The sequence below is a fragment of the Clarias gariepinus genome, chromosome 25 (assembly GCF_024256425.1).
Source record: "Clarias gariepinus isolate MV-2021 ecotype Netherlands chromosome 25, CGAR_prim_01v2, whole genome shotgun sequence".
NCBI lineage: Eukaryota > Metazoa > Chordata > Actinopteri > Siluriformes > Clariidae > Clarias > Clarias gariepinus.
The window spans coordinates 16,558,034-16,582,492 of NC_071124.1; the positions used below are offsets into that span (position 1 = coordinate 16,558,034).

The 24,459-nt window shown below is 37.6% G+C and overlaps 2 protein-coding genes across 3 annotated transcripts; one reads left to right on the forward strand and one right to left on the reverse strand.

Moving 5' to 3' along the window:
* Positions 1-312: 312 nt before the first annotated feature.
* Positions 313-3,569, reverse strand: LOC128512793 (uncharacterized). The gene is made up of 2 exons (XM_053486213.1): positions 3,285-3,569; positions 313-3,189 (listed from the first exon to the last, which is right to left on the reverse strand). Exons 1-2 carry the CDS (start codon positions 3,447-3,449, stop codon positions 2,044-2,046), a joined length of 1,311 nt encoding a protein of 436 aa, XP_053342188.1. The 5' UTR covers positions 3,450-3,569; the 3' UTR covers positions 313-2,043.
* An 834-nt stretch (positions 3,570-4,403) lies between these two features.
* LOC128513421 (fizzy-related protein homolog) lies at positions 4,404-23,299 on the forward strand. Of its 2 annotated transcripts, none has more exons than XM_053487175.1 (14): positions 4,404-4,521; positions 7,255-7,325; positions 9,336-9,464; positions 9,567-9,630; positions 11,529-11,656; positions 12,686-12,768; positions 14,674-14,857; positions 14,954-15,019; positions 15,433-15,535; positions 16,059-16,243; positions 16,691-16,924; positions 18,397-18,501; positions 19,513-19,605; positions 22,215-23,299. In XM_053487175.1, exons 2-14 carry the CDS (start codon positions 7,257-7,259, stop codon positions 22,254-22,256), a joined length of 1,485 nt encoding a protein of 494 aa, XP_053343150.1. In that variant the 5' UTR covers positions 4,404-4,521; positions 7,255-7,256; the 3' UTR covers positions 22,257-23,299. The 2 variants fall into 2 exon arrangements, with proteins under 2 accessions (XP_053343150.1, XP_053343149.1); XM_053487174.1 differs by having other exon boundaries at positions 11,526-11,656; positions 22,215-23,298.
* Positions 23,300-24,459: the final 1,160 nt, after the last annotated feature.

Genomic DNA, 24,459 nt, shown 5'->3' on the forward strand with positions numbered 1-24,459 from the left:
AAAGTCAGCAAGGTGCTTGCGACGGCGATCATGATCAGATGAAGCATTTTGCCCTGACGCACGTGAGGATCAAGACAGTATGAGTGTGTTTTGCTCTCTTTATCTTTATATTTGTAATGCTTTCTTATTGCATGTACAGTATGATAATCCTCCTAGCAGCCATAATAGCTTTAAATAACAAAGGATCAATACCGGACATGTATGTAAAGGCTTTACTTTATAAAAAGTGTGATCAAAATACTTAGGAAAACAAATACATGTATGTGAAAATAAAATTATAATTTTTACATTTTAAATACATTTCTTTATCTAAAACTACAATACATAATGCAACAATATAATCGTCTACATAGGTTTAATCTGGCCTCTAATTCAGAGCTATTATTAGCATAAATACCCATAAGAGCAGCTGCTACAACACAAACCACACAATTAACACATACAGTAAGTGCGCTGAAATTTCTAGGACTCAAGTAAAATGCTATTGATACTCTACTTTTAATAATGACTTACAAAAGCAAAGATATGACAAAAGAAAAATTAAGTGTGATCTTCAGGCCTGTTTTTAGTATATATGCTACCAGTCAAAAGTTTGGACACACCTTCTAATTTCATGGTCTTTAAAACAATGTAAAACAATGTTGAAGGCAATATATGCAATAATTTCCTTTTGAACGGTTGATATTAAAGTGTTTCTGCTACTTATGCTCTTTAATGCCTTCATAACATCTCTAATCTGAGGTGCTGTTCATTAATTGGTGATTTTTGTGGCTGGTAACTCTAAACGAATTTCTCTGCAGCAGAGGTGAGTTTTGATCTTGCTTGCCTGGGATGATCTACATGAGAGCCAGTTTCATCATGGTGCTTGAATTAATGCAATGAACATAATGCAATTAATCATAATATTAAGTATCATGAATTTAAAACCTTCATTTACTTGAAGGTACCACAAGCAACGTCCCTTATTATTTCATGTAGATAATAAAGAAAGTGAAACAAATAGCCAATGTTTGAATAAAAGATAGAAAAAAAATAATAAAAAGCATCAAGGGGATCTCACACATGCCAAAACGCTTATATAAAATCCTACTGTTCTGATACACTTACTTAAAATAACGTGCATCGAACAAATCGAAACTCTGCACCAAATAAAAATTATTTTATTAAACAACACACACATCAGCCACTTTGCATTTGGTGAGCTAATTAGGCTACTCAATAGTAAGCAGCGAGGGAAGGCAGTTCTTCATAAATATCAGGATTTTTACATTTTTATTCTATTCTTCTTATCATGCAGAAAGTGTGTAACAGTGCTGAATAGTCGTCACTGACAGCCCGCATACATGGAGTGGTAAGGTAAACCTGAGCTGCCTCGGCCAAAGCTGGGAACAGGTGATCTTTAGCATTATTTTAGTGAAAATAGTTTTAGGCTTTTTACTCTCTGCTATAGATGGTTGAGTGAGGGTCGAGTTACAAATTTTAGCTCATGTCTTTGCGCATATGGTTTGTTGTGTTAAAGCTTTTGGTAGATATTCCGCCATGTGGTTTTAATGAAAAAAAAAAGAATAAAAAACTTTCCATATTGCAAATGCATCATCTTTTAAAGTGACAACATGTTTTAAAGTGGCTGTGTAAGTTTTGTCATCATTACAATACAGTAGTATTGGTTTATGTGATCGGCCATTTAAGAGACAACCAATCAGTAAAAATTAAGTAATTATCGACTGATTTCAATCAGTGGGCAATTGATCGGAGCACGCTTAGTGTCCAAACTTTGGCTGGTACTGTATGCCATTTTAATCAACGTTTCTTATGCACAATATTTGAACTTGGCATAAGAGTTGATTGAATCTTATGCCAAGAAGAATTATGCAAATTCTTCTTCCATCCTGCTAATCTGGTCGTTACCAGTCTCTTGGAGTAAAAAAAACTATATTTACAGTATGGCAAGGTAAAATTCTAAAACTAATTTGACCATAAGTGATCCTCATGGATAAGAGCATCTAGTAGATGCAACTTTTTATCAAACTCAAACAACCTGCTTCAGTCCTGTTGCTCTTGCTGGTTCTGCTGACGCTCCTGCTGTAGGAAATACTGACAGTAGAGTTCTCTCACTTCCTCCCCAGCTGGATCATCGTCCAACATGGGCACAGTGTAAGTGGGCATGGGGCTCTCCTCCCGCCTCGCTGCATCCAGCCAGTCCTCTGCTAACTCATCGCCGTGAACCTCGCACATATTGTGCAGCACACAGCATGCCACGATCATGGCTGGCACCCCGTCTACGTGGCAATCATTCCTCTTTACAAGACACTGCCAGCGTGCCCTGAGCCTTAGGAACGCCTCGTCCACGATAGCATGTGCTCTCTCGAGACGGCGGTTGAATGCGCGCTGTCCAGCTGTGAGATTGTTCTTTTTGTTGTAGGCCTTAAGTAACCAGGTCTGAAGAGGATACCCGGAATCGCCAAGGACTACAGACCCTAACTCCTTGCCCATAAAGTTTCGGGGGAGAGACTGGGGCAACAGCCTGTCCTCACATCCCAGAGTCCACAGAGAGGAGTTTTGCAGAATCGATGCAGGTTCGGTGCCACCTGGGAAACCCGCACACACATCCCAGAACTGCCCCAGGCCGTTAACTGCACCTTGGGTAATGACTGAATGCCAGCCACGGCTGTTCCAGTAGCTATCAGCATCGGTGGCTGGTGCAATAATGGGCACGTGGAGGCTGCTGACGGCACCCACACAGTGCGGAAAGCCCCAGCGAGTGCTAAACAGGCGTGCTGCGTCTTCCAGCTCCTGTTCACTTGGCTCACGAAGGTAGAGCGGACGGAGCGTGGCTCCTATGGCATGGCACACCTCACGTACGCACTTGCACACGGTTGAGCGTCCGACTCCGAACAGCTCCCCGATGGTACGGTACTCGACATTTGAGGCCAGGCGCCACAGTACCAAGGCCACTCGCTTCTCTAGGGGCAGAGCAGGGCGCAGACACGTGTCCTGCCGTGCCAGCCAGGGCTTTAGCTTGTTGCACAGGTGAAAGAAGGTGTCTTTGCTCATACGGAAGCGCTCGAGCCAATCAGAGGGCTGGAACTCTGTTAGGACCACGCGCTCCCACCAATCAGTGCTCGGCGTGTTGGACCAGGCGCGCGTGCGAGCCACAGTGATGGGGCGCGTGCCTTGAGCTATCAACATCTGAAAACACAGAAATATTGGAAAGTCATTGAAACAAAAACATGACTTCTTATCTATAGTGGAGAATTGATATTTATAGGCGTCATTAATATTACCATAAGCATCCTCCTCTGTCTCTGCAGGAAATACTGCCTGTGTCTGACCCGCCGCTGAACCTCTCTCCTCCTCTGGGTCTCAGCGCTGTTTATGTCCCTGCGCCGCTTCATTAGCATGTAGCTCAGCGTAAACATGAGGGACTTAAGTGTCTCCTCGTTAGCCATCTTTAGTTCGCTCTCTCTCTTTAGCTTATTTTGTCAATAAAAATACTTGAACTTTATATTAGACCCAGGAAACCCGTCGGATATCTACCTTTAACCTGGCAACCTTTCTGTTAGCATCTTCTTCTGCGGTAAACAGGGCGATACCGGATAATGCTCACCATCGCCATCTAGAGGTGACGTTGAAGTCTGCATACGGCAAAAGTTTGTACACCCTCAGTTCAAAATGATGAAGCCAATGAAAATGCCATAATAATAATAACAAATAGTATTATTGTTATAATAAATAGTATGTTATATAATAATAATATTATAATAAATAATTTATGATACATTTATTTTGTATCATTGTTGTAATGTATTAATTGTAGTAGTAGCTGTAGTAGAAGTAGTAGTATAGTATTGCTAATACGCTTCTTACAATCCGTAATCTTACAAAAAATACAATAAATGCAATAAATTATAAACTGTGTGTGTGTGTGTGTGTGTGTGTGTGTGTGTTTTCATGTTCCTAAATTAAGCAAATTGGTTACATAAAATTTTGGATTGCAAATAATTGCATAATTGGCAAATAAAACGGCATAATTGGCAAGATTCCCAACAACAACAACAACAATAATAATAATTATTATTATTATATGACAACAACAACGATGATGATGACAATAACAATACACTAATAACAACAACAATAGCAAAAATAATAACAATAATAACAACAATTAACAAAATATTACTATTTAAAAACTTCATAAGAACACAAAAAAACAACAAGTTTTATGTCTTTAAGGTATATTTAAAGCCATTATTATTGTTATTTTTTATTAAAACCTTATTCCATGCGCTACACCTACACCGTTGTTATCGCTGTAACCATGGAAACACTGCCGCATCTTCTGAATCTCAACGCTGACGTCGGCACTGTACATTACCCACAACCCCGTGCGCTCTGTAGAACAACAATCCGCTCCGGTTTGTGTTGAGAGCTAAAACACACAGAGAGACGCACAGAGTCAGAGACACAGAGACACAGAGACAGAGAGAGACAGTGTGAGACTGAGACTCCACCAGTCTGGTATGACATCTTCACATTCCGTTAAATCCACATCGAGCGGGTTTGATCGAAGCGTAGACATTTTATCCTGTGACTGGATTCGGTCAGTTTTAACTTGATGTTGTGCTAACACGGCTAGCTTCCCTAGCTGCGGGCTGCGTCCTGATTCTCCTGCAGTGTGTGTGTGTGTGTGTGTGTGTGTGGTGTTTCCGCACAGCTGTTTCATTCCTTGTTCATTCATTTCAGTGTCAGGAGCTTTTGGGTTTTATTGTGGCTTTTCGTGTCTTCTGCATGGAAGCTAAGCTAACAGCTGTCTACTAACAGTTGTGTGTGTGTGTGTGTGTTTTTTAGGGGGAGAGGATATCTAATAATTGGCACATTTAACTGGTTTCTCTAAATAAAACTACCAAAAAACAAACATAAAAAGCTAAAGTGATAGTGAGTTATATTGATCCTAAACTTAAATAATGCAGGTCAAATCACAACAGTATTCCACTGCATTAATAATCATGGTAATGGAAAGGCCTTACAACGATAGTAAGACAAAATGTGTGTTTTAACCCAAATCTACACTCAGTCCTTCCTGTTTTATTCCAAATGTTTACCCAAACGTTAAACTGTATAATGTGTGTTCAAGTCAAACCAGGACTAGCTGAACACAGGTATGAGAGCAAAAACCATTCACTAATGCACTTATCCCAGCATTTTATAAGTGCTTGGATACTATCAAGGTGGAAATGATCAGACTGACTAATTCACATCTAAAATGCTGCCCTTTCAAGAACTCCTTTAATTCCCCAAACATTTTAAATGGCTTTGAGCAAGGGCAGGATGGAAAGGGGTATGTGGAAATAACTCCCAGTCGAGTTTTTGTAACTTGCAAGTGGTGTTTGGGAATGATCATGTGTACAGTTCCTACAGACGGATGCGTCTCTTCTGCAAGTTGGTGACAAATTATTTGTTGATTTTCAAGAATCAGGGGTTCGACTCATTCACTGTTCACAGGAATGACTGCAGTGGGCTCTGAGCCTCATGATTGACAGACATACAGCCTTCTTGAAAAACCTTTGCATCGTTAGAATGTTTTAATGCAGCTAAGAGTCTCATTAATATACTGTGCTTAAAGTCTTCTGTGAATGTGAATTTGTTTCATGCTTTTATTTACAAGAGGTCCCAGTTTGACTTGAATGCCATTATAAAATATAACATTACACATTTTGTCAGTTAAACCTAGAAATCAGAGTCTTTGATTTTCAGATAAATTTACTAATTCTTCACAGTGATGCAGGCTTTTTTTAATTTAGTTGTTTTAAATTGTATTTCAGAACAGTTTTTTAATAGTTCATGGTTCTTAAAGTTCAGTGCAGTTTGTGTTGTTTAACAAATCCAGAAATATTTTATACTCAAGAAACCTATAAATAAGCCCCGCCCACTTTAAAACATAGCTGCTTGACCACACCCCTTTTCCTTAATAGCTAATTTTCGGATGTGTTTACACAAAATGATTGTTGCAGCTAAAAGATTGCTTGGAAATACTTCAAGAATTCCTTGGGTATTAATTGAGATCCATGGTCTTAAAATGTGAACGTTAATTTTCAACATGTCCCTGATTTGTTAGCAGTCTAAAGAAGGAAAACTAAACAGATACATCAGGATTTTCCATATTTTTCTGCTTATCAAATTCTATTTAGGGGTTAATCCCAATATTAAGTTTTCTCAACAAATTTATTTAACATTTATGACACATTTAAGTCTCCAACGGGCAACACATTGTAGCTACAGATCTGCCATTTAATTTAATTATGCAGGTAAATAATTATTTTTCGTAGATCTTTTTGATTAATTAAATCGATGGGTTGATTTTCAATATGGAATCAGATTACTCTTTTAAATAGTTTTTTTAGGTAAACTTACAAGCGTTAAATTACATTATATGCCAACAAATGCCTTAAAACTATACAACAGCTATACAACAGCTTTTGCGGAAAATGAAATATGAAATATAAAATTATGAAATAATCTTGTTTTGCAAGAGTAGCTCTCTGGTTTTTTTTGGGTTTTTTTTTTTGCTTTAAATTAATGTTTGGTACATTACCCACATTCACGGGACTGGAGAGCGGAGCTGTTGACTGGCAAGGGAAAAAAAACCATTCCGCTCTTTGTTAGAGGCATGACGTTTAAACAATTAATAATACAAGTTACACAGCATTGTAGTGATTATTACATATTTGTTATTGTTTTAACACTTTAAGACCTGTCAAAAATATATTTACGTGAGACAAATAACCTTACTTCCACATAAATGTTGTCATATCTTGTTGTCTTTATGTAACTCAGCACATTTAAGACTGTCACCTTTTTGACATTGTTACTTATAAAGCATATAAAGTTTTGGTATACTAAAAAAAGATAACAAAAAACATATGTTTTCCTTTTTTTTTTAAACTAAATCAGTGGTAATACTTTGTCATTTGATTTGTTCTTAAATTAGTTAATAGAATCAACAGAGCACATTAAAGTTTGACCAAAATGAAATCCCCACATTTTCTCGCTCACTCACTCACTCACTCATCATCTATACTGCTTTGTCTTGTATCGAGGGGCGCGGGCTGGCAATCCATTACAGGGTGCACACACGTACACCATACTTGTATTGGTTTTGACCTTTACTTTTCTACTTTCGCTCATCTGTCAGAATAATCTGTGATTTTATGATTTGTGATTTGTTTCTGTATTGTTTCTGTATTTTTGCAGGGATGGACCAGCACTACGAGCGACGCCTGCTACGGCAAATCAATATTCAGAATGCCAGAGCAAGCCCTGCTGTGAGTTTGTATTAAATCTCAAAATTTTTAATTGTTTTAATTGGTTAATCATTTGCAGTGTTAATTTCAGTATCAAACTTGAGGTAATGCTTGTAATGGTAATGTAATGGTAATAAATGAATCAAAAATTATTAGTCGCAGTGAACCATTTGCATGGTGCCAATGTTTTAAAGGAGGCCGTACATCCATAAATGACGATACTGACCAGGGTGGTTTGACGCCTATTGCACTTGTTCCCCTAAACATTTAGCGAGTAGAAAACCGAACCTTAAAAATTTATGGATAATTTGTCACCAACTTGTGTAAGAGATGTATCCGTCTTTGGGAACTGTACACACAATCATTATCGAACACCACTTGCACATTACAGAAACTCAGTCAGGAGTTATTGACACATCCCCTGTACAGTCCTGACCACAATACCCTTTTTTAAAAAAAAATTCTGTATATTAACAGCGCATCTTGTCATGTTTTATTCCTCTTATGCCAGATTGTCCGCCACAAGAGGGTGCACTTGCAGTTTAAAATCTGAAAAGAAAAAAGACATTAGAGAAGAAATTGACGTTAGGGAAAAGACAATCGGCTCGTGGGAAGAAAAGATATACTACTTTAAAATTTAAATTGAAAATGCACTTATATCATAAACAATCAACCTTAAAACAATTATTAAATGGCACTGTACATTTTTTAATACACGTTTATTTAATTGAGTATGCAATTAAATTTCACACAGGCATATCTAGAATTAATCTAATTTTATTGACAGATGTATGTGCATTAATAGTTGATGATTTTATTATTTGGCCTCTTTTTAAAAAATTTTTTTTTTACGTTGTGATCTGGCAACCCAGGTGAACCCAGAGCAAGTCAGCGAGTCTGCGTATAGAGTGCGACAAAGCAAAAATATAATTTGTGCACCCGAATATATATAGTAAATGTGAAAAAATTTGTGACTTGTTAGATAAGTAATACATGCTTTATCGATTATTGATTGTTAATTTGTTCAACTATGTGTTAAAAAATGTGCGAAATTTGCAAACCTATTCAGAAACTGTGCAGCACAGCTCGGAAAACGATTCTGGTGTTCTAACATGAACAGTAGATTACTGTATGCACACGCATAAGGCATGATGGCTGCCTCATGTATCCTGCGGTTGGTTTGTAGTTTGTGAACATCCTCAGAAATTAACACAACATCCTAATTGTCTGCAGAATGCAATACTCATGTAAACACCAGGTAGCCAGCAGGCACAGAAAAAATGCTGGAAAGTTGTGCACAATTACCTGTATAATTACCTGTATAATAACCTGTATGATGTATCTTTACCAGTGCACTGTGTAGGGTATATGTTTGTTTACTTCATGCAAAACTGTGTGATTGAGTTCTTTGGTCTGCCCCCTACTGGAATCCTCCGTAACACATGTAGTATGTGGACAAGTATGTACAGTGAGCTCAAAACGCTGCTGGTTGACTACATTTACATTTACACCCGAATATATATAGTATTTAGGCATTTGGCAGACGCTTTTATCCAGAGCGACTTACAAAAGTGCTTTGAAGTTTCCATTAATGGATAAATCCTTACACTGGTTACTATGTTAGTTACCATCAGTCAAACACTATAGAGAGGGTTTTTTTTCCAGCGGTGGGAAAAATTAGCCTAAGTATCTAAGAAACAGATAGGTCTTTAGTTAGCACTTATTTCTGGATTCTTTGACAAATGACAAGCTGTGTTTTGAGTGAGAGAGATTACAACATTGAAATATAAATTGTAAAAAGAAAATGCAACGTCATTGTAATCCTTTATACCTTGCTGTGATATAGCCTAAGCAAAATAACACACAACCTTATACACATGTAAGTAGTGTATTTTTAAAAATACATATATTCCTCCTGACATTTTTACACATTATTATATTGTAATTTTGGGAGCAAAATTAAAATGTAGAATGCACTGCCTGAAAAATCTGAATTTGAGAAACCCATCACTTCCTCCTGTTTCCCTGCAGAAAGCCACAGAGGTTATGTGTGCACTGACCCCCGCCAACTCTCCTCTATCCTCACCAAGTAAACACGGAGATCGCTTCATCCCATCCCGCGCCGGCGCCAACTGGAGCGTCAACTTCCACCGCATAAATGTACGCCTCCAAACCATCAGCTCTGTTTTCAGTTTTTTTGAGCTCTGGCTCTGCAGAGAACTCACAGTGATTAATTATTGCAATACTTTCTTGTGTTCAAAGGAGAACGAGAAGTCGCACAATCAAAACAGAAAGACAAAAGATGGAACGTCAGACAGCAGTAAAGGTAAGTTTGGAGTGCTGAGTGTTATTTTTATCATTTTGTACCTAATTAATTCCATTCTTCTTTCCCCTAAACAGAACAATGTTTGATGCACTAGCGCTGTGTGTGTGTGTGTGTGTGTGTAGTTAATTCTGCACAGCGTTAGAGACTATCCTCTATTACATGCTGCAGAAAATAAACAGCCTAGTACTAAGCTCTTGCGTGGTTCAAGGGTGTGTGTGTGTGCATGTGTTTGCGTGTGTGTTTGCGTGGTTGTACGACAGCACAGAATAGCCTACTTAATCCGAACATGTTCTCATCTCAAAACATTCAGACAAGGCCTCCCTTATGGCAGCCTGGTTACCATGGCAACTGGATTCTAGTTTGTCTCCAGTGCACTCGTTCACCCTTTCCTGTCCTTCTGTTTGTTGATCTGTCTCTCCTTCTTCGTTTTCCTGCCTCTGTCTGTCATTCTTATTCCACAAATGTCCTTTTTTTCTTTCTTTCTTTCTGTATATTGTACTATGTTTTGTATTATACTTTCCTTTTATCTTTTTTGTTCGGTTCGAAGTCGCTTTAAGCCTTTACTGACCTTGCAAAGATGTAGTATTTAGATTATTCTAATAGACCTTATGGCTTTGTTCATACTCTGGGCTTTTTGTAAATTGGTAAAGGGAAAATAGTAGCTCAAGTGGTGCATACCTTGTAACCATGACAACAGTTGTATTGGCTAACAAGATAGCATGGATTTATTAGTAGTACTGCTAAAGGTCAAATTTATTTCCTGAGAAGAAGGTTTCTTAACTTAGCTTTAAAAAAAATGCTTTAGAAGTGTTTTAGAGTTATAAATAAATAAGAAAGGAAATCGATGGACTACCTGTAAGTTCATGTGTGAGGAGGAGCGTAAATAGCACTTTGATGTGTTTTTTGTTAAACTAGGCGTTAGCCTTCGCTGTTGGTGCCTTTCACGTGATAGGGGAGAGGTGGGTGGAAATTGGCACTGGACCATGTTATAGAGGGGGGAAAAAATTAGTAAAGTGACGGTGAAACTCGGATTGTGTTAGCTAAACATGTAAAGCCAGCTAGCTAAGGAACCAGCAATAAGTGGTGTCTAGGTAAATAACTAGCATTTAACTAAGTGGCCAAAATAGTACTAGAGTTTAGTCATTTAATAGCTTAGTGGTAAGGACAGGACCACCACATTCAGTATTACCACGATACCTAGTTACTAATTCTATTTGTTTTGCGATTTTGTTTTATAAATGTTATATAAATATCCTGATATCCACATAGCTCCTCTATTTAGTACTTAGCTATTACAGTCGCGCATTTTAAATTATTTTCTTTACTTCGAAACATGTTAATGTCAATGTTATTAATTAATTGTTAAGAATTTATCATAAAATAACAACTCTCCCAGTAAAATCTCAACATATTAGTTATGTGAAAAAACAGTAAGGCTGTTGAAAATCTCTTCGTCTTTGTTCAAAGCTGAGGCTGCTACAAATACAATATTCATTGCACATTGCCTAAACTGCAAGTGCTGTTCATGTTAGTAAATATATAAGCTACAGAGAAATATTACTCAAAACAAAACATTATCGGTCAATAAATTTTTTTTTATTCAGTCCTATTAGCTATCATTTTATAAAATTAAGTGTCGAAGAAAGGTGTAAGAAATAATTTTTTTCATTAGAGTAAAAATGCATGTAACCCACTTTGCTGGCTAAATGAATGCTAATAAACAGGGTCCTTATGATTTCTTTTATGGGTATAAGATTAAGTTGCAACGTGACTGCATTTTTAAAAACAATAATAAAAAGTGAGGAAACCACCAAACAAAACAAACCAACAAAAACTAAACGGCTAGTGTAAACACAGCATTGGCAGGTGTTTTACATGTTCTCTCTTCTCGGCAGCAGATGGCCTGGCGTACTGCGCTTTACTGAAGAATGAGCTGCTGGGAGCAGGTATCGAGAAGGTGCAGGACCCTCAGACTGAGGACAGGCGGCTACAAACCTCCACACCTGAGAAGACAAGTCTGTTCAGTGTAAGTGACTATTAGGGCCTTGTCCGGTGTAACACAGAATTTCTGACCTCAGACCACAGGGAAAACATTAAGAGAAAGGAAAACACACCCTCAGGATGGAATTCAATTCAACCCAGAGTATATAATACCAGATTAGGATGGCTGCTCGCACTGTCAAGTAACGAATAAGCATGACTGGGCATGCCGTTGTAGCAAAAATAATCAATAAGGGGTTCACTATTATCACGTATAGCAGGTTTGGGAATTCAACAGCTCCAATAAAGTGCCTTTTATATTTTTTAACGAAATTGTATTAGGCTATCTTCGATTCCCAGGTGATGCGTTAACCTGCTGATTGGCCGAGCTCTCTCAGAGGGGAGGAACGAGAGGTACTTTGTGCTCCCACATTAATTATGGCTGTGCAGCCAATCAGGGGTCAAACAAGCGGAAGGAGCGGATAGTGCTGTCCTCCATGTGTGTTACGCCGCCCACAACGGTGCATAAGCGAGCAGTTCGAAAAGATGCGGCCAGCTGGCGTCACGTGGTTCGGAGAAAACATTTAATAGTTTTCGGCCCTCCCGACTGAGTGTAGTAGTAGCCATAATGTGGGAGCCCCCCATTTTTTTGGGGGGGGGGGAATTGTATTAGGCTTTGAATAATCAACACATATATGCCTTAATTAAGCACTCAATGATAAACCTCAACGTCAACTTCCCTGTAATGTTGACAATACAGACACTTCCACACACAAGAGCTGCCTAGTTTATGTACCTTGAGCTTGAGGGAGGTGAGGAGGAGTTGTAGAATGTAGAATGGCCTTGAGAGAGTGAGAGTGAAAGTGTAGGTAACATATTGCCTACGTTTTTCTCTTCTTTAAGAAGCTTTTATAGCTTTTTACATCACGAAATTATTTTTTGTCTTCTCCCATTTACTGTTTTTGTGTGGAAATGTGCAATGCTTTAGATCTATACATTTTATTATTCATTATTTTATCTATGATGAAAGTAATATGTGTATAACATCTCATTTTCGTGTTTGTTTGTTTTGTAGTATTCTCTAAGTGCCAAGCGTTCGCTTCCCGATGACGGCAACAGTGTCTCTCCTTACTCACTATCGCCCGTCAGCAGTAACAGGTAAAAACCCCTAGATCCTGAGAACCTTTTGTAAAAGAAACCATCAAATTCGAAATCTAGACATCAAATCCAATGCAGGCATACACATACTGTACATACCCACAGACACATGTGCACATATGGACACTACATGTGCCTGTGACTTCGTTACCATGGAATTTAATTGCACACTTATAAGCGCGTTTTTAAAAAAGTACAACGCCATCTGTTGTTTGGAATGAAGTAAATTTTTCTTTGCTACTCTGAAGTTCGTGGAATAAAGAGATGAGATTGCGTTTATTACACACTCATAAACATGTATTTAAAAAATTTACAGCGCCATCTGTTGAATTTTAAGATGAACTAAGGATTTTTTTCAGGGTCGATTTTTTAAAATCATTCTGTATGAGTGTTTTCAATTTAAATTTAAAATTAGCATATCTTCTCTTCCCGTGGTCCAATTGCGATGAAACAAATCCCAAATTATGTCCTAACATGCCAACTTTACAGTTTTATTATATGTATAAATAGATAAGCAATATAAACTGAAAAGAAAGAGATAGATGCAGGTGCTTTTCAATCAAAGTTGAGCTTACAGCAGATAACAGCAGGTTGGAAGATGGCAGTATCATGATTTCTATACACTTTGCATTAATTTCCATAAATTAATCTTATTTTTTTTTGTCATGCAAATGCTGCAAATTAGGCACATTTAAGAACAACAATTTACACTAAATTGTATCTATTGCCTGCATTGTATTTATTTCTTTATCCCAAAAAGCACTTTACCTGTAAAATACATCTAATACATGTTTTATAACATGCAGTATGAAAATAAACCAAATCAAAAAGCAATTAATTCGAAAGCATCAACTTTTATAATGAGCTTACCAGTGTTTTAAACAAAAAGAGCCCTTATTGTTCAGCATTTATTTGTTCTTACAATAGAGCTGTGATGTTAAAATGGCCACCGAGTTCTGGAAATTGGTTTCACCCAAAAGGTCTTTCAATTTGTTTTAAAGAAAATGCTAAAATGATTTTGTAATTCATAGCTGTAATTTCTTTTTACTTTATATCAATGTTTTATTACTAATATGTCCCCTCCACCTCTAATAATTAAGCCATTGTTGGCATGATTATGAGTTTAAATGTAATGATGTCACAAGACTCATCAGTACGAGACAGGTTTCATTTACCATGGCAGAATTCTAGTGTGTTGCTCTTAACTTCACACTGAGCAGTATTTTTTGCTTCGTTTTTCTAAAGGGCTGGAAAGGGTCTTAGTCAGGAATCAAGAATCCTCTCTTTTTCTGCCCTTATGGTCCTTTACAGCTATAACTGCTACTTTCCCTCTCTTTACTTTTCCATAATGTTATATCTCTGTAATGATAATGAAGTTTTCAAAAGCCTCAACAGGGGTGAGAGTGGCCCTTAGTGTATCATTAGCCCCATCCATCTTACATTATTAATGTAATTGCAAAAGCCACACCAAATTAACAGCTCATGTAAAATTTTGAAATAACAATTAGGACATGAAAAACACTTTTTTTTTTAAAATGATGAATCATATGATTGTGATTATGATTAACCTACCTTGCACTTGCTTTGCAGTATCACAGACAGCTAGAGAACAGATGTTTGTATAAAACAGATGTTAGAATTCTAGGAACGTGGTCTGCCCTGGAATTAAATCTGTCCTTATTACAGAGAACCATGCTGCTGTGTATTTAAATGAATTTATTTTGTGTGTTCGGTTAGAACGTGATAGTTTTGGTTAAATTATTATTCCAAATTCCAGTATGTCCAGGTTAAGTTTTTTTTTCCTTGGATTTTTCTGTGAAGCAAATAATTTTTCTTAAATCTTTTTTCTTTCCAGTCTTTCATACATCTTAATGTGTTTTCATGTGTCTCCCATAAACCTTAAAGTCAGAAGCTGTTACGATCTCCACGGAAGCCTATGCGCAAGATTTCCAAAATCCCCTTTAAGGTCCTGGATGCTCCTGAGCTGCAAGACGATTTCTACCTCAACCTGGTGGACTGGTCATCTTTAAACGTTCTCAGCGTTGGCCTCGGCACCTGCGTGTACCTGTGGAGTGCCTGCACCAGCCAGGTATGTGTGTTTTTTTTGTTTTTGTTTTTTTTGAAGGAAGATGATGGAAAAGAACATCTGTAAATTATGCTTTTAATCTATTTTGTGCTTGTGCAGGTGACACGGCTGTGTGATCTGTCAGTGGAAAGTGACTCGGTCACATCTGTGGGCTGGTCGGAAAGAGTAAGCATGATTCTTCCGTGTTTCCTAAATTAGAGCATCTTAATCTATAAAGCACCTGATGGTTTCTTTTATCCCTGTGCTTTGCCCTGTGATTTTGTTCCCAATCCAGGCTCTATATTGATTTTTTTAGTTGTAACACACCACACACATGTTCATTTGTTCATCGATTCATATGCTCATTCACACCTAAGGATAACTCAGATTCATCAGCTACTCTAATGTTTGTTGAAGATGGAAAGACATTAAAAACATTAGGGAAACCCTCTGCTCCTCCCTAATATTTAAGCCAATATACTGAGTCAAAGGTCTAAATGAAAATGTTATCTGATTCAGAGCCAGGATTGGGAAACCCCAAGCATTTCTTAAGCACTCCTGGAATTTGGTATGTTTATAACGAATTTGTTTTGTTTTAGGGAAACTTGGTGGCAGTGGGCACTCATAAGGGCTTTGTACAGATTTGGGACGCAGCCGCAGGGAAGAAGCTGTCTGTATTAGAGGGCCACACAGCCAGAGTGGGTGAGTGCAGTTCTGTTTGGAACGTTGCGTCCGGTTAGGTTTGTAGGCTTGGTTGGTTTGTTATTTCAATTTTTGTGCACTTGGATGTGAAATCAATAATCCTTAATCTGTCTGAGATGAAAACTGCACTAAGCACGGAAGCATATGATTAGCAATTAAGATTCAAAGGTGCAACAAATGTCTTCCACAAAATAAGTTTCACCACAAATATTCTACATGACAGATAAACATTCTAGGATTTTCCTTCTGTGTGTGAACACGCTGTATGTGTACCGTAGGTGAAGATGGAAATTAGTCCCTGGCAATGTTCACGGGCTTTATGTGTTAATGAGGTTGTACAGAACAGCAGGAAGCAGAAGCATATGTAGCTGAACAGATGGGCTGTGAAATTATATTTGATTATAAATCAAGTGTCTATATGATGAACATATAGCAACATACTGGGAGCATAAGAGAGACAATATGTCTTTTTAAAAAATTTTATGATTGTGTGGTTTGTGTGTTTGTGTGTTTCTGCTACCAGGAGCATTAGCATGGAACGTGGACCAGCTGTCTTCAGGCAGCCGGGACCGTCTGATCCTGCAACGTGACATTCGAGCTCCTCCGCTGCAGTCCGAGCGCAGGTTACAGGGCCACCGACAGGAAGTGTGCGGCCTCAAGTGGAGCACCGATCACCAGCTCCTTGCTTCCGGTGGCAATGACAACAAGGTAAAAAACCACAATCAAACCATTCAGTTTTGAACCAGTCAGAACTGATTCAAATGCCACAATCTAATAGATCTAAGTAACAAGCTCCACTTCACTGCAAGTAATTTAATAACCTAGTTGTAAACATAGTTGTATATCGAATTAGCTTTTTTATATAGGTTTATGGGATCTGATCATAGATCAAAAAGTGCTTATTTAAAATCTTAAAAAGTGGTTTGTCTGTTTAAAGTCTAAAATAATCCAATCCAATTTATGCAGTTTTTCCTATAGTTTTTCCAGTTTCTGTTTAAGGGAGATTAGGAGGTGTTGGTTATAGAGCGGGAGCGCTTGTAGACCTGTATATTTGTCAGGATGTACCTCTCTGCTTGACGTGTCTGATAGAGCAGGGTGCCACTGAGCAATTTTGTCACAAGGTGATGAATTCGATCTGTTTCTTTCTCTCTGTAGCTGCTGGTGTGGAATCACTCGAGCGTCTTACCCATGCAGCAGTACACAGAGCATTCAGCAGCAGTGAAAGCCATCGCATGGTCTCCTCATCAGCACGGCCTGCTGGCGTCCGGCGGCGGCACTGCCGATCGCTGCATCCGCTTCTGGAACACGCTGACCGGGCAACCACTGCAGTGCACAGACACAGGCTCGCAGGTCTGCAACCTAGCCTGGTCAAAACACACCAACGAACTGGTATGTATTATAGATCCTGTGGCAAACCATAAATGAGACCTGAATAAAAATCTTAATACCTCAGACTTATTTAGAAAGATATTTCTGTTTAAATGACTCCATTTTCTGGGTTGTCCTGAATACTACAAATTCCTGTTTGAAAGAGATCGTGCACTATAAAACCAGCTTTATACTGACTTCTTACTCCAGTCTTCGAGACCTCCTGCCCTGCACAGTTTGCTCCCCCCCCACTGTTCGACACCTGATCCAACTGATCTGCTAATTACCCAGTGCTCAATAAGGAGGGCCAGGTGTGTTGATGGTAAAGCGAACATCACATTGTGCAGGGCAGGGGGTTCTGAGAAGCCCTGGTCTATTAGCTAAAATGTAGTAATGTTAACACAACTCCATAACTCTGAAATTGTTATTCTTGATGTATGAGACTACAAATCATTTTATTGATGTATCACAACATCATCTTCCTATCCCATTTACATAATGTCAGCTGGATGATTGCATGAAACAAAAAAAAAAACAGTCCGTAGCAGTACCCTATAGTTATCATCACATGTGAAGCAGCTTGTGGTATAGTGTGATTACTTTACATATTCTGCTTATTTATTCAGCAGATTCTTTGACTTTTTTTTTTAATCCAAAGCAACTCGCTATTCAGACAGGATGCAATCCAGCTGTAAGCAGTTAATTTCTCTGCAGTGATTCCTCCCATGCTGATCTTAATTCCAAGCACATTTCCAAGAGCATGGCCCATAGGAAAAAAGAAAGCAATTCATAAGCAAGTTATCTTCGTTACCTGGAAGAGATGTCTCCCAAAACATTTTTTGTCCTTCTTGGAATCTTTATTTGACAGATGTTTTGCAACGTTAGTATACAGCTGTTGATGGCATAGATTGAACATTTACGAATAATTATACTGTATATGAGGGGCTTTTTTGTTCTGATATCAGATGTTTTAAAACAGAATTAGAGTTATGAGAGTGAAAACTACCTTTATTCCTCTATATTATCCCCAGCTACACTAATGCACTTATGCTTGGATACCGTCAAGGTAGAAAGTATGCCAGAGCCATGATACGACTCCCAGAAACTTCTTTAATGGCATGTGGAAACGGCTTGGTGCCAAGTTCCTGTACAGGCAGCTAAGAGTCTTAAATTATACTGTGATTGATGTCCTCTTTAAATGTCAATGGGTTTTACAACTTTATTCACAAGGAATTTCATCACAAGTCTCGGTTTGACTTGAACCGCATGTAAAGTTCATAATAGGATTGAAAGTGACAAATTGAGATACTGTGTTTAATTTTTAATATTACTGTTGGAATTTTTTCTGAGCTTCATTTTGAGTATGAGACCAGGTCAAACAAGTTATTATAACTCTGTTGTCATCATGGCACATAAACGTAAACAGCATGTCATGTCTCTAAATCTGTCCCTATATGTAATGAGCACACCCATCTCTCTGTGTGTGTCCACAGGTCAGTACTCATGGTTACTCTCAGAATCAGATCCTGGTGTGGAAGTACCCGTCACTGACGCAGGTGGCCAAACTCACTGGACACTCCTACAGAGTACTCTACCTGGTAATGAACACCTGCACACCCGTCTGAATTATTCACTATGCTTTCACTCTGTCGTTCTGCCGATGTTAAACTCTCCCATCATTGCTTATCTGAAGCTCATCCTTACTCCTATTGAGTTGCGAAAGTTCTCGGTGGCGTGTAATCATACCCGCTGGCATGTTTTATCAGAACCTGAATTAAAAAAATTATAATACTAACAAGCGTTCTAGCATTTGACTTACAGAAAGGGTTAATAATGTGTCTGAAAGTGAAGTTAAGCTCATTACTAACTTTTTTTTAATCATGCTGTGTTAAGATTAATGTTTGTTTATCCACTTGAGAAGTTTGAGGACTTTACAAAGATGACTAAAATAACAAGCACTAATCTTCCTATACAATCAGATAAATTGAGTCTGAAAGTTGATTGTGTCATGTATAGAGAATAATTATGTGCACGGGTCATGTGGAACTTAGGAGTCTAAAAGTAAAGAAAAAAACATTATGGTGTGCACGACATGCGTTTGCTTACCTGTCTCTTAAAGTTAATAAGATAAAAAAGTGGCATCATGTTGTAGAGAAACCCTTACAACCCTCCAGCTTTCCTTGTTGGGAAGCTTAGTCTTACAAAACACTAAACATTTGCAAGAATATTTCCAAAGATGCTTCATAAATGCTTCATTGCACAAGAAATTGTATTTTTTTAATCAATTTCAGGTAAATATGCTGTGCTTGAAGAAGTGTATTAGAAAGTGTGTGTCAATAGAAACGTGTTATGCGTGTTATTTGTTTTTAATAAGTGGCACGCTTTCAGATCTTAAAAAGACATACGGAAGAGTGAAACTAAAGATAAAACTCAGCTAGACTATTTAAATAAAAACAAATCCTTGTACTTTTTGTTTTTACACTAAAACCTTTAGAATATCACAGCTTTATCAATACGCATACGACCAAAACTAATGACTGTCATTACGTGAATGTTCTAAGTTTTAATTGTTGTGTGAGATGGAAATATTCTCTGCTGATTTGCTGCAGGCCATGTCTCCAGATGGGGAGGCCATAGTCACAGGAGCAGGAGACGAGACTCTGCGCTTCTGGAACGTCTTCAGCAAAACCAGATCTACCAAGGTATATATATATGTTTTCTTTTTTCTTTTTTTTTGCAAACAGAGCTAAACACTAAAGTGAGACAAATGAGGAATACGACATGACGGATTATATCAAAGGGACGCTAAAATCCTGCTTTTCGAAAATTATAATATCAGCATGCTAAATTCCTGGTTTATTTTCTCATAGAGCTCCCTGATTGACTGTACACAAGCAAACTAGATTCAGGCACAGGTTTTGGAAAAAGATAAAAAGATACTCGCTCCCTTGGGTGGGAGGTGTTGAAATAATGAACATGAATGAATTATTATATGAATGTAACAATTGTCATTGCACAGACACTATAAATAATCCAGCACCATGTCACATTCTTTATTTAATCTTTTTGTGTTGCTCAGTCATTCTGCCACATCACAGAATGCGTAATAGATGTCATCGGTTAGACATGTTCAAATCGCGACACCAGTCACACGCTGTTTTGTGCCCAAGCTGTCATTTAACCATTCGATGCAGCGCTGCGTCTGAACGATTTTAACTCTGCACCGGTGTGTAACGACTGCGTGGTGTGTTTGGGCGGAAAGAGTTTTTTTTATTTTAATGGGATATAATGGCTGCTCCGTGATACACATGAGTAAGACTTGACGATTTAAGTTATGGAGAGAAAAATTAAATTTAATGAATTTAAATACAGGGTGTCCCAAAAGGATTCATATGTAATGGAAATTAGTATAATTAAGCAATTACATGCATAACACCAGATGTGTTAACATGAGCTCATTCAATTTGGGAGAGACAACTGTGTGTGTTTATGAAGAAATGGTAATCATCTAGAGGTTGTTTTGTGAATGAGGTTGAAAAAATGCTATAAATTGATATGTATGGAGACCGTTGCGACACCCTAAGTATTCTTATGTGATTGGTGAGTATGAAGCACCCGGCCAGGGTAAATAATATTTATGGGAAAAATAATCAAGAAAGTCACGGTGTAATGCAACTCGACATCAAGTGTTACCTCTTTAAAAAATTCAAACAGCACATGGTACTTTTATAGATACTGTACCTGCATTTACTGTAATATTGTTTAGTTGTTCAGGTTGTTTTTTATTATTAATTTAAATAGTAATTTTTGAGAAACTGCCGAATGACAATGACAAAGTCTTTTTTAAACTCCCTAAGATATTATAAAGGATTTTCCAGGTGTTTTAAGGCCTTTTCAACCCGCATTGGGGATTGTATTCACCCTTATTTTATTCATCACCAGTATTGAGAGTTATAAAAGTTTGAACACCACTGTGCTATTTAATAATAAAATATGTTAAAAATAATCTGGTACTATTACTAGTTCAGTGGAGGTATTCTATTGCTATTATTGTTACTTTTTTATAACAGTACATTACTGTTACTAGACGCTAGCAGTAAGTATAGTTTGTCAGTAAGCACATGAAAAGCTTGAAGACACTCGTTGGCACTGTTAACGCTAAGCATGTAAAAGCCGCACCCATAAAAACCCCATGCAGCTGATTAATCCTGCTTTCATGCTTGTTGAAGTGTGTTTTGCTTCCTTAAATGGCTATTTAATTAAAAAATTTAAGAAAGTATTAAGTTATCTAGCACAACACATGAAACAAGTAAAAACTTATAAACCATGTCAAAAAAAACGAACCCCTGTGGTTCAAGTGGTTTCCTCAGTTTTTTTAACAATAAAAACAAATTTAATAATACATAGGTTGTAGAATATTCAGAATAGTGATTCTAACCATGTCACCTTTTTACAGTTCGTATGCAGAGAGCCCAAATGCACAGATGCTTTACTCCCATCACTAACCACAAGGTTAAGTTAGGTTAGCCATTAACCTACCCAGATGTAGCTCCATACCAGACGTTTTTCATTTTTAGATTGCTAAACAGGTTAGAATTAAACTGGATATCATGGCAAATTAAGACTCACGCACAATGAATCTGTTGATATTAAACGCTTATGAAGTTGGCTTAAAAGGTTTTATACCAGTTCTCTGGTACATCAAACAATTCTCGAATATTACTATCCTTACTTAAGTTTTATAATAACTTATAGAAAATAGTAACACTTACGGATTCAGGATCTGAAGTTGAATCACAGACAATCACAACCCACAGTGTGAGCTTCGGCATTGTTGCAAAACCAGCTTGGGATTACTCCTGACTGAGAAACCAGTCTGATATGAAACATTGCTGTAATTCTCTCAGTTGTCTAATTTAAAACTCATATCTTTCGGCTGTTTCGGTTAGAATTAAAATGTTGATTCTTGGGTGAAGCCGAGCACCGATCTGAAAAAGGGTCTTACTGCTTTTTTTGTTCTGTGGAATATTGTAAACATCACGACTGAACGATGAATCAGAAGAGCGGGATAATAAAGAAAAAAATTTTTCCTTTTAAATTTAAAGAATAAAAAAGAGAATAAAAACGGATGTGTTTTTCTCATATTCATATACAGACTAGACTGCCATGAAAATGTCAAAACATCACTTTTATGAATACTGTTTTGAATGACTTTAAAATCATCACTTGTGTTGCATTTTGACAATGTGAAAATGTCTATTCCTACATTTCTTAAATTTCTCTCCCTCTGTCTTTCTCTCTCTCCTTCCAGGAATCAATATCAGTATTGAACCTGTTTACGAGGATCCGATAATATCTGTGCACTTTTGGATATTCTTACGTTTAGGACTTCTACACACTGATCATTAACACGACAGACTGCATGAATGATGGACACTTTTAGGCCCGGCTTCCTTTTGCAGGGTTTGTGCTGCGACTGCGTCCTCTTTCATTTTACTTGAGTGACAAAAGTATGTATTACCGCCAAACCTCAGTGTGAACATTTTGCCGCTGGTTCGTGGAAGTTTTTTTTTTTTTATCATTTTGTTTCTTTTTCAACATTTTGTAGAATTTTCGTTTTGTTTTGTTCGGTTTATTTTCCTTCACAATGTGCCATTTGAGCAACAAGCTTTGTGTTCATCAGCCTTAAGTGCAGTGTTGAAATAACTGTAATAGGATAATAGTAGGCCTTGGAACATTGCAGACTTTTTTATGTGTGTGTGTGAGGAAGGTATAATTTTCATTAGATTTTTAAAATATTTATTTAAATATATTTGTCCCTTTGTCCCATGTACTCGTTATTGTGTAAAAGAATCGGGCCAGGTATTTTAAAATTTAGACATATCAAAGAGACTAAATAAAAAAGATTCTAGGTGTTTAATCAATGGCATATTGTAATGCTATAAAAATATATAAATCAGTGCATACAGTAGCAGATATTTCATTTTAAAATCCAGTTTTTAAGCATTACCTAAAGCAGAGTGCGTTTTTCATGCCTTTTAAACAACAGTACAGTATTCAGTGTCATAATTCACATCTTTGTGAACCACTTTTTTATTTCAGTTGCTCAAGTCTGATCTGATCTCCCATAGCATAAAACATTAAGTACTTGTCACTTATTTTATAAGTGCTCTTCTCATGGTGTAAATGATGAGTTGTATCAGTGGGAATGAATGCTATTTATTTAAATTGTGTGATTGTGGTGATGTGTTGAATAACTGATACTTTGTCTATTTTGTAAAGATAGGTGCTTGTGTTTTATTTGCAATTCACAACCACGTACAATATTTCATTTGTCATTTTGTATGAGCATAAAGAATGTTTAAAAATATACACAAATGTACATTTTTCTTATCAAGGAAAATGAATAAACCTAAGTGTTCTATGATTTATGTTGTGTCTGTGTCTCATTGAACCGGCTCCTACGCCTGAAGTCTAGCTCACTCACTCGCTCACTCATTCTCTATACGACTTATCCTGTAGGGTTGCGAAAAACCTGGAGCCTTTCCCAAGGGACCTGGGGCACGATGCCAGGCTATCGCGGTGCACACACATTTCAGGAAAAATCTTAAACAGCAATGAGTCTAATCTGCTTGTCTTTAACTGTGGGAGGGAGTCAGCGTATTTGGAGAACCCCAGCAAGCACGGGCAGAATGTGCAAACTCCTACAGCGGAATTCGACCCTCCACTTTTTTATGTTCTATGGTTGTTGTTTTTTTTTTTTTACTTCATTGGTGCCATAGGAACAGCTAGCAGTGCTAAAGGCAATTGTTAATGTTACTGTATGTTTGCTAATTAAAATAATCTAGCTTTAATTCTTTCATGAAATTCTTCTTTCAATTTCCGCAACACTCCTTTTGCAGTAAATGCCTAAATGGTTGAATGCAAGACATTCTTTCATTTTCCCAGTGCTAGAGGTTTGCTCAAAGCCAAGGGAAAATGTGAAGAATAAATAAACAGCTGGAGCTACTTATATGGCTGTATATAGAAATCTCAACAATGAGTTGAAAAAAAGATGTTGCTTTATTGCCAATAATGTATTTATTATTCATAGTCTAGGCCTTCTAGTGAGGTCGCAGCCGTCATGCACCAATCATTCCCTTTCTCAGGATGGCTGTGTGCATATCAGACTAAATGAATATGGCATGGAGTTACAGGTGTGCTGTTCTCTGAAGCTGGTCTTAGCCAACTCTTACTAGTTTATACCTAGTGAGTGCATTTCTTGTATATTTAAAACATGCACCACTTTGAACTGGACTTAACATCCATTAGTCTGGGGTCAGATTTTCTTTTAGCTCCAGGAAGTTAAACATTTCTCCTCCACAGAGTCAGTGGTTTGACCTGTGCTAAGTTGTTTATATTCACTGGATCGTGAGGGGTACACGTCTGTGTGATGATGATGCCGATTTCGGCGCTGTGTTAGGCTGGCAGATTTGAATCCTGGCTCACCGTCAAATCTGGCCCGAGTCTGTCTAAACAGGTTGCTGGTTGCAAATGCCCAGGCCTGCCGGCAAATG

What these genes read in the sequence shown, in the direction of transcription:
- LOC128512793 (XM_053486213.1), bottom strand. Translation starts at nt 3,449, where the DNA reads ATGGCTAACGAGGAGACACTTAAGTCCCTCATGTTTACGCTGAGCTAC. An exon ending in GACAGAGGAGGATGCTTATG is followed by an intron (nt 3,190 to 3,284) that starts GTAATATTAATG and finishes CTGTGTTTTCAG; the next exon opens with ATGTTGATAGCTCAAGGCAC.
- LOC128513421 (XM_053487174.1), top strand. Translation starts at nt 7,257, where the DNA reads ATGGACCAGCACTACGAGCGACGCCTGCTACGGCAAATCAATATTCAG. An exon ending in CTGTGGGCTGGTCGGAAAGA is followed by an intron (nt 15,020 to 15,432) that starts GTAAGCATGATT and finishes GTTTTGTTTTAG; the next exon opens with GGAAACTTGGTGGCAGTGGG. An exon ending in GGGCCACACAGCCAGAGTGG is followed by an intron (nt 15,536 to 16,058) that starts GTGAGTGCAGTT and finishes TTCTGCTACCAG; the next exon opens with GAGCATTAGCATGGAACGTG.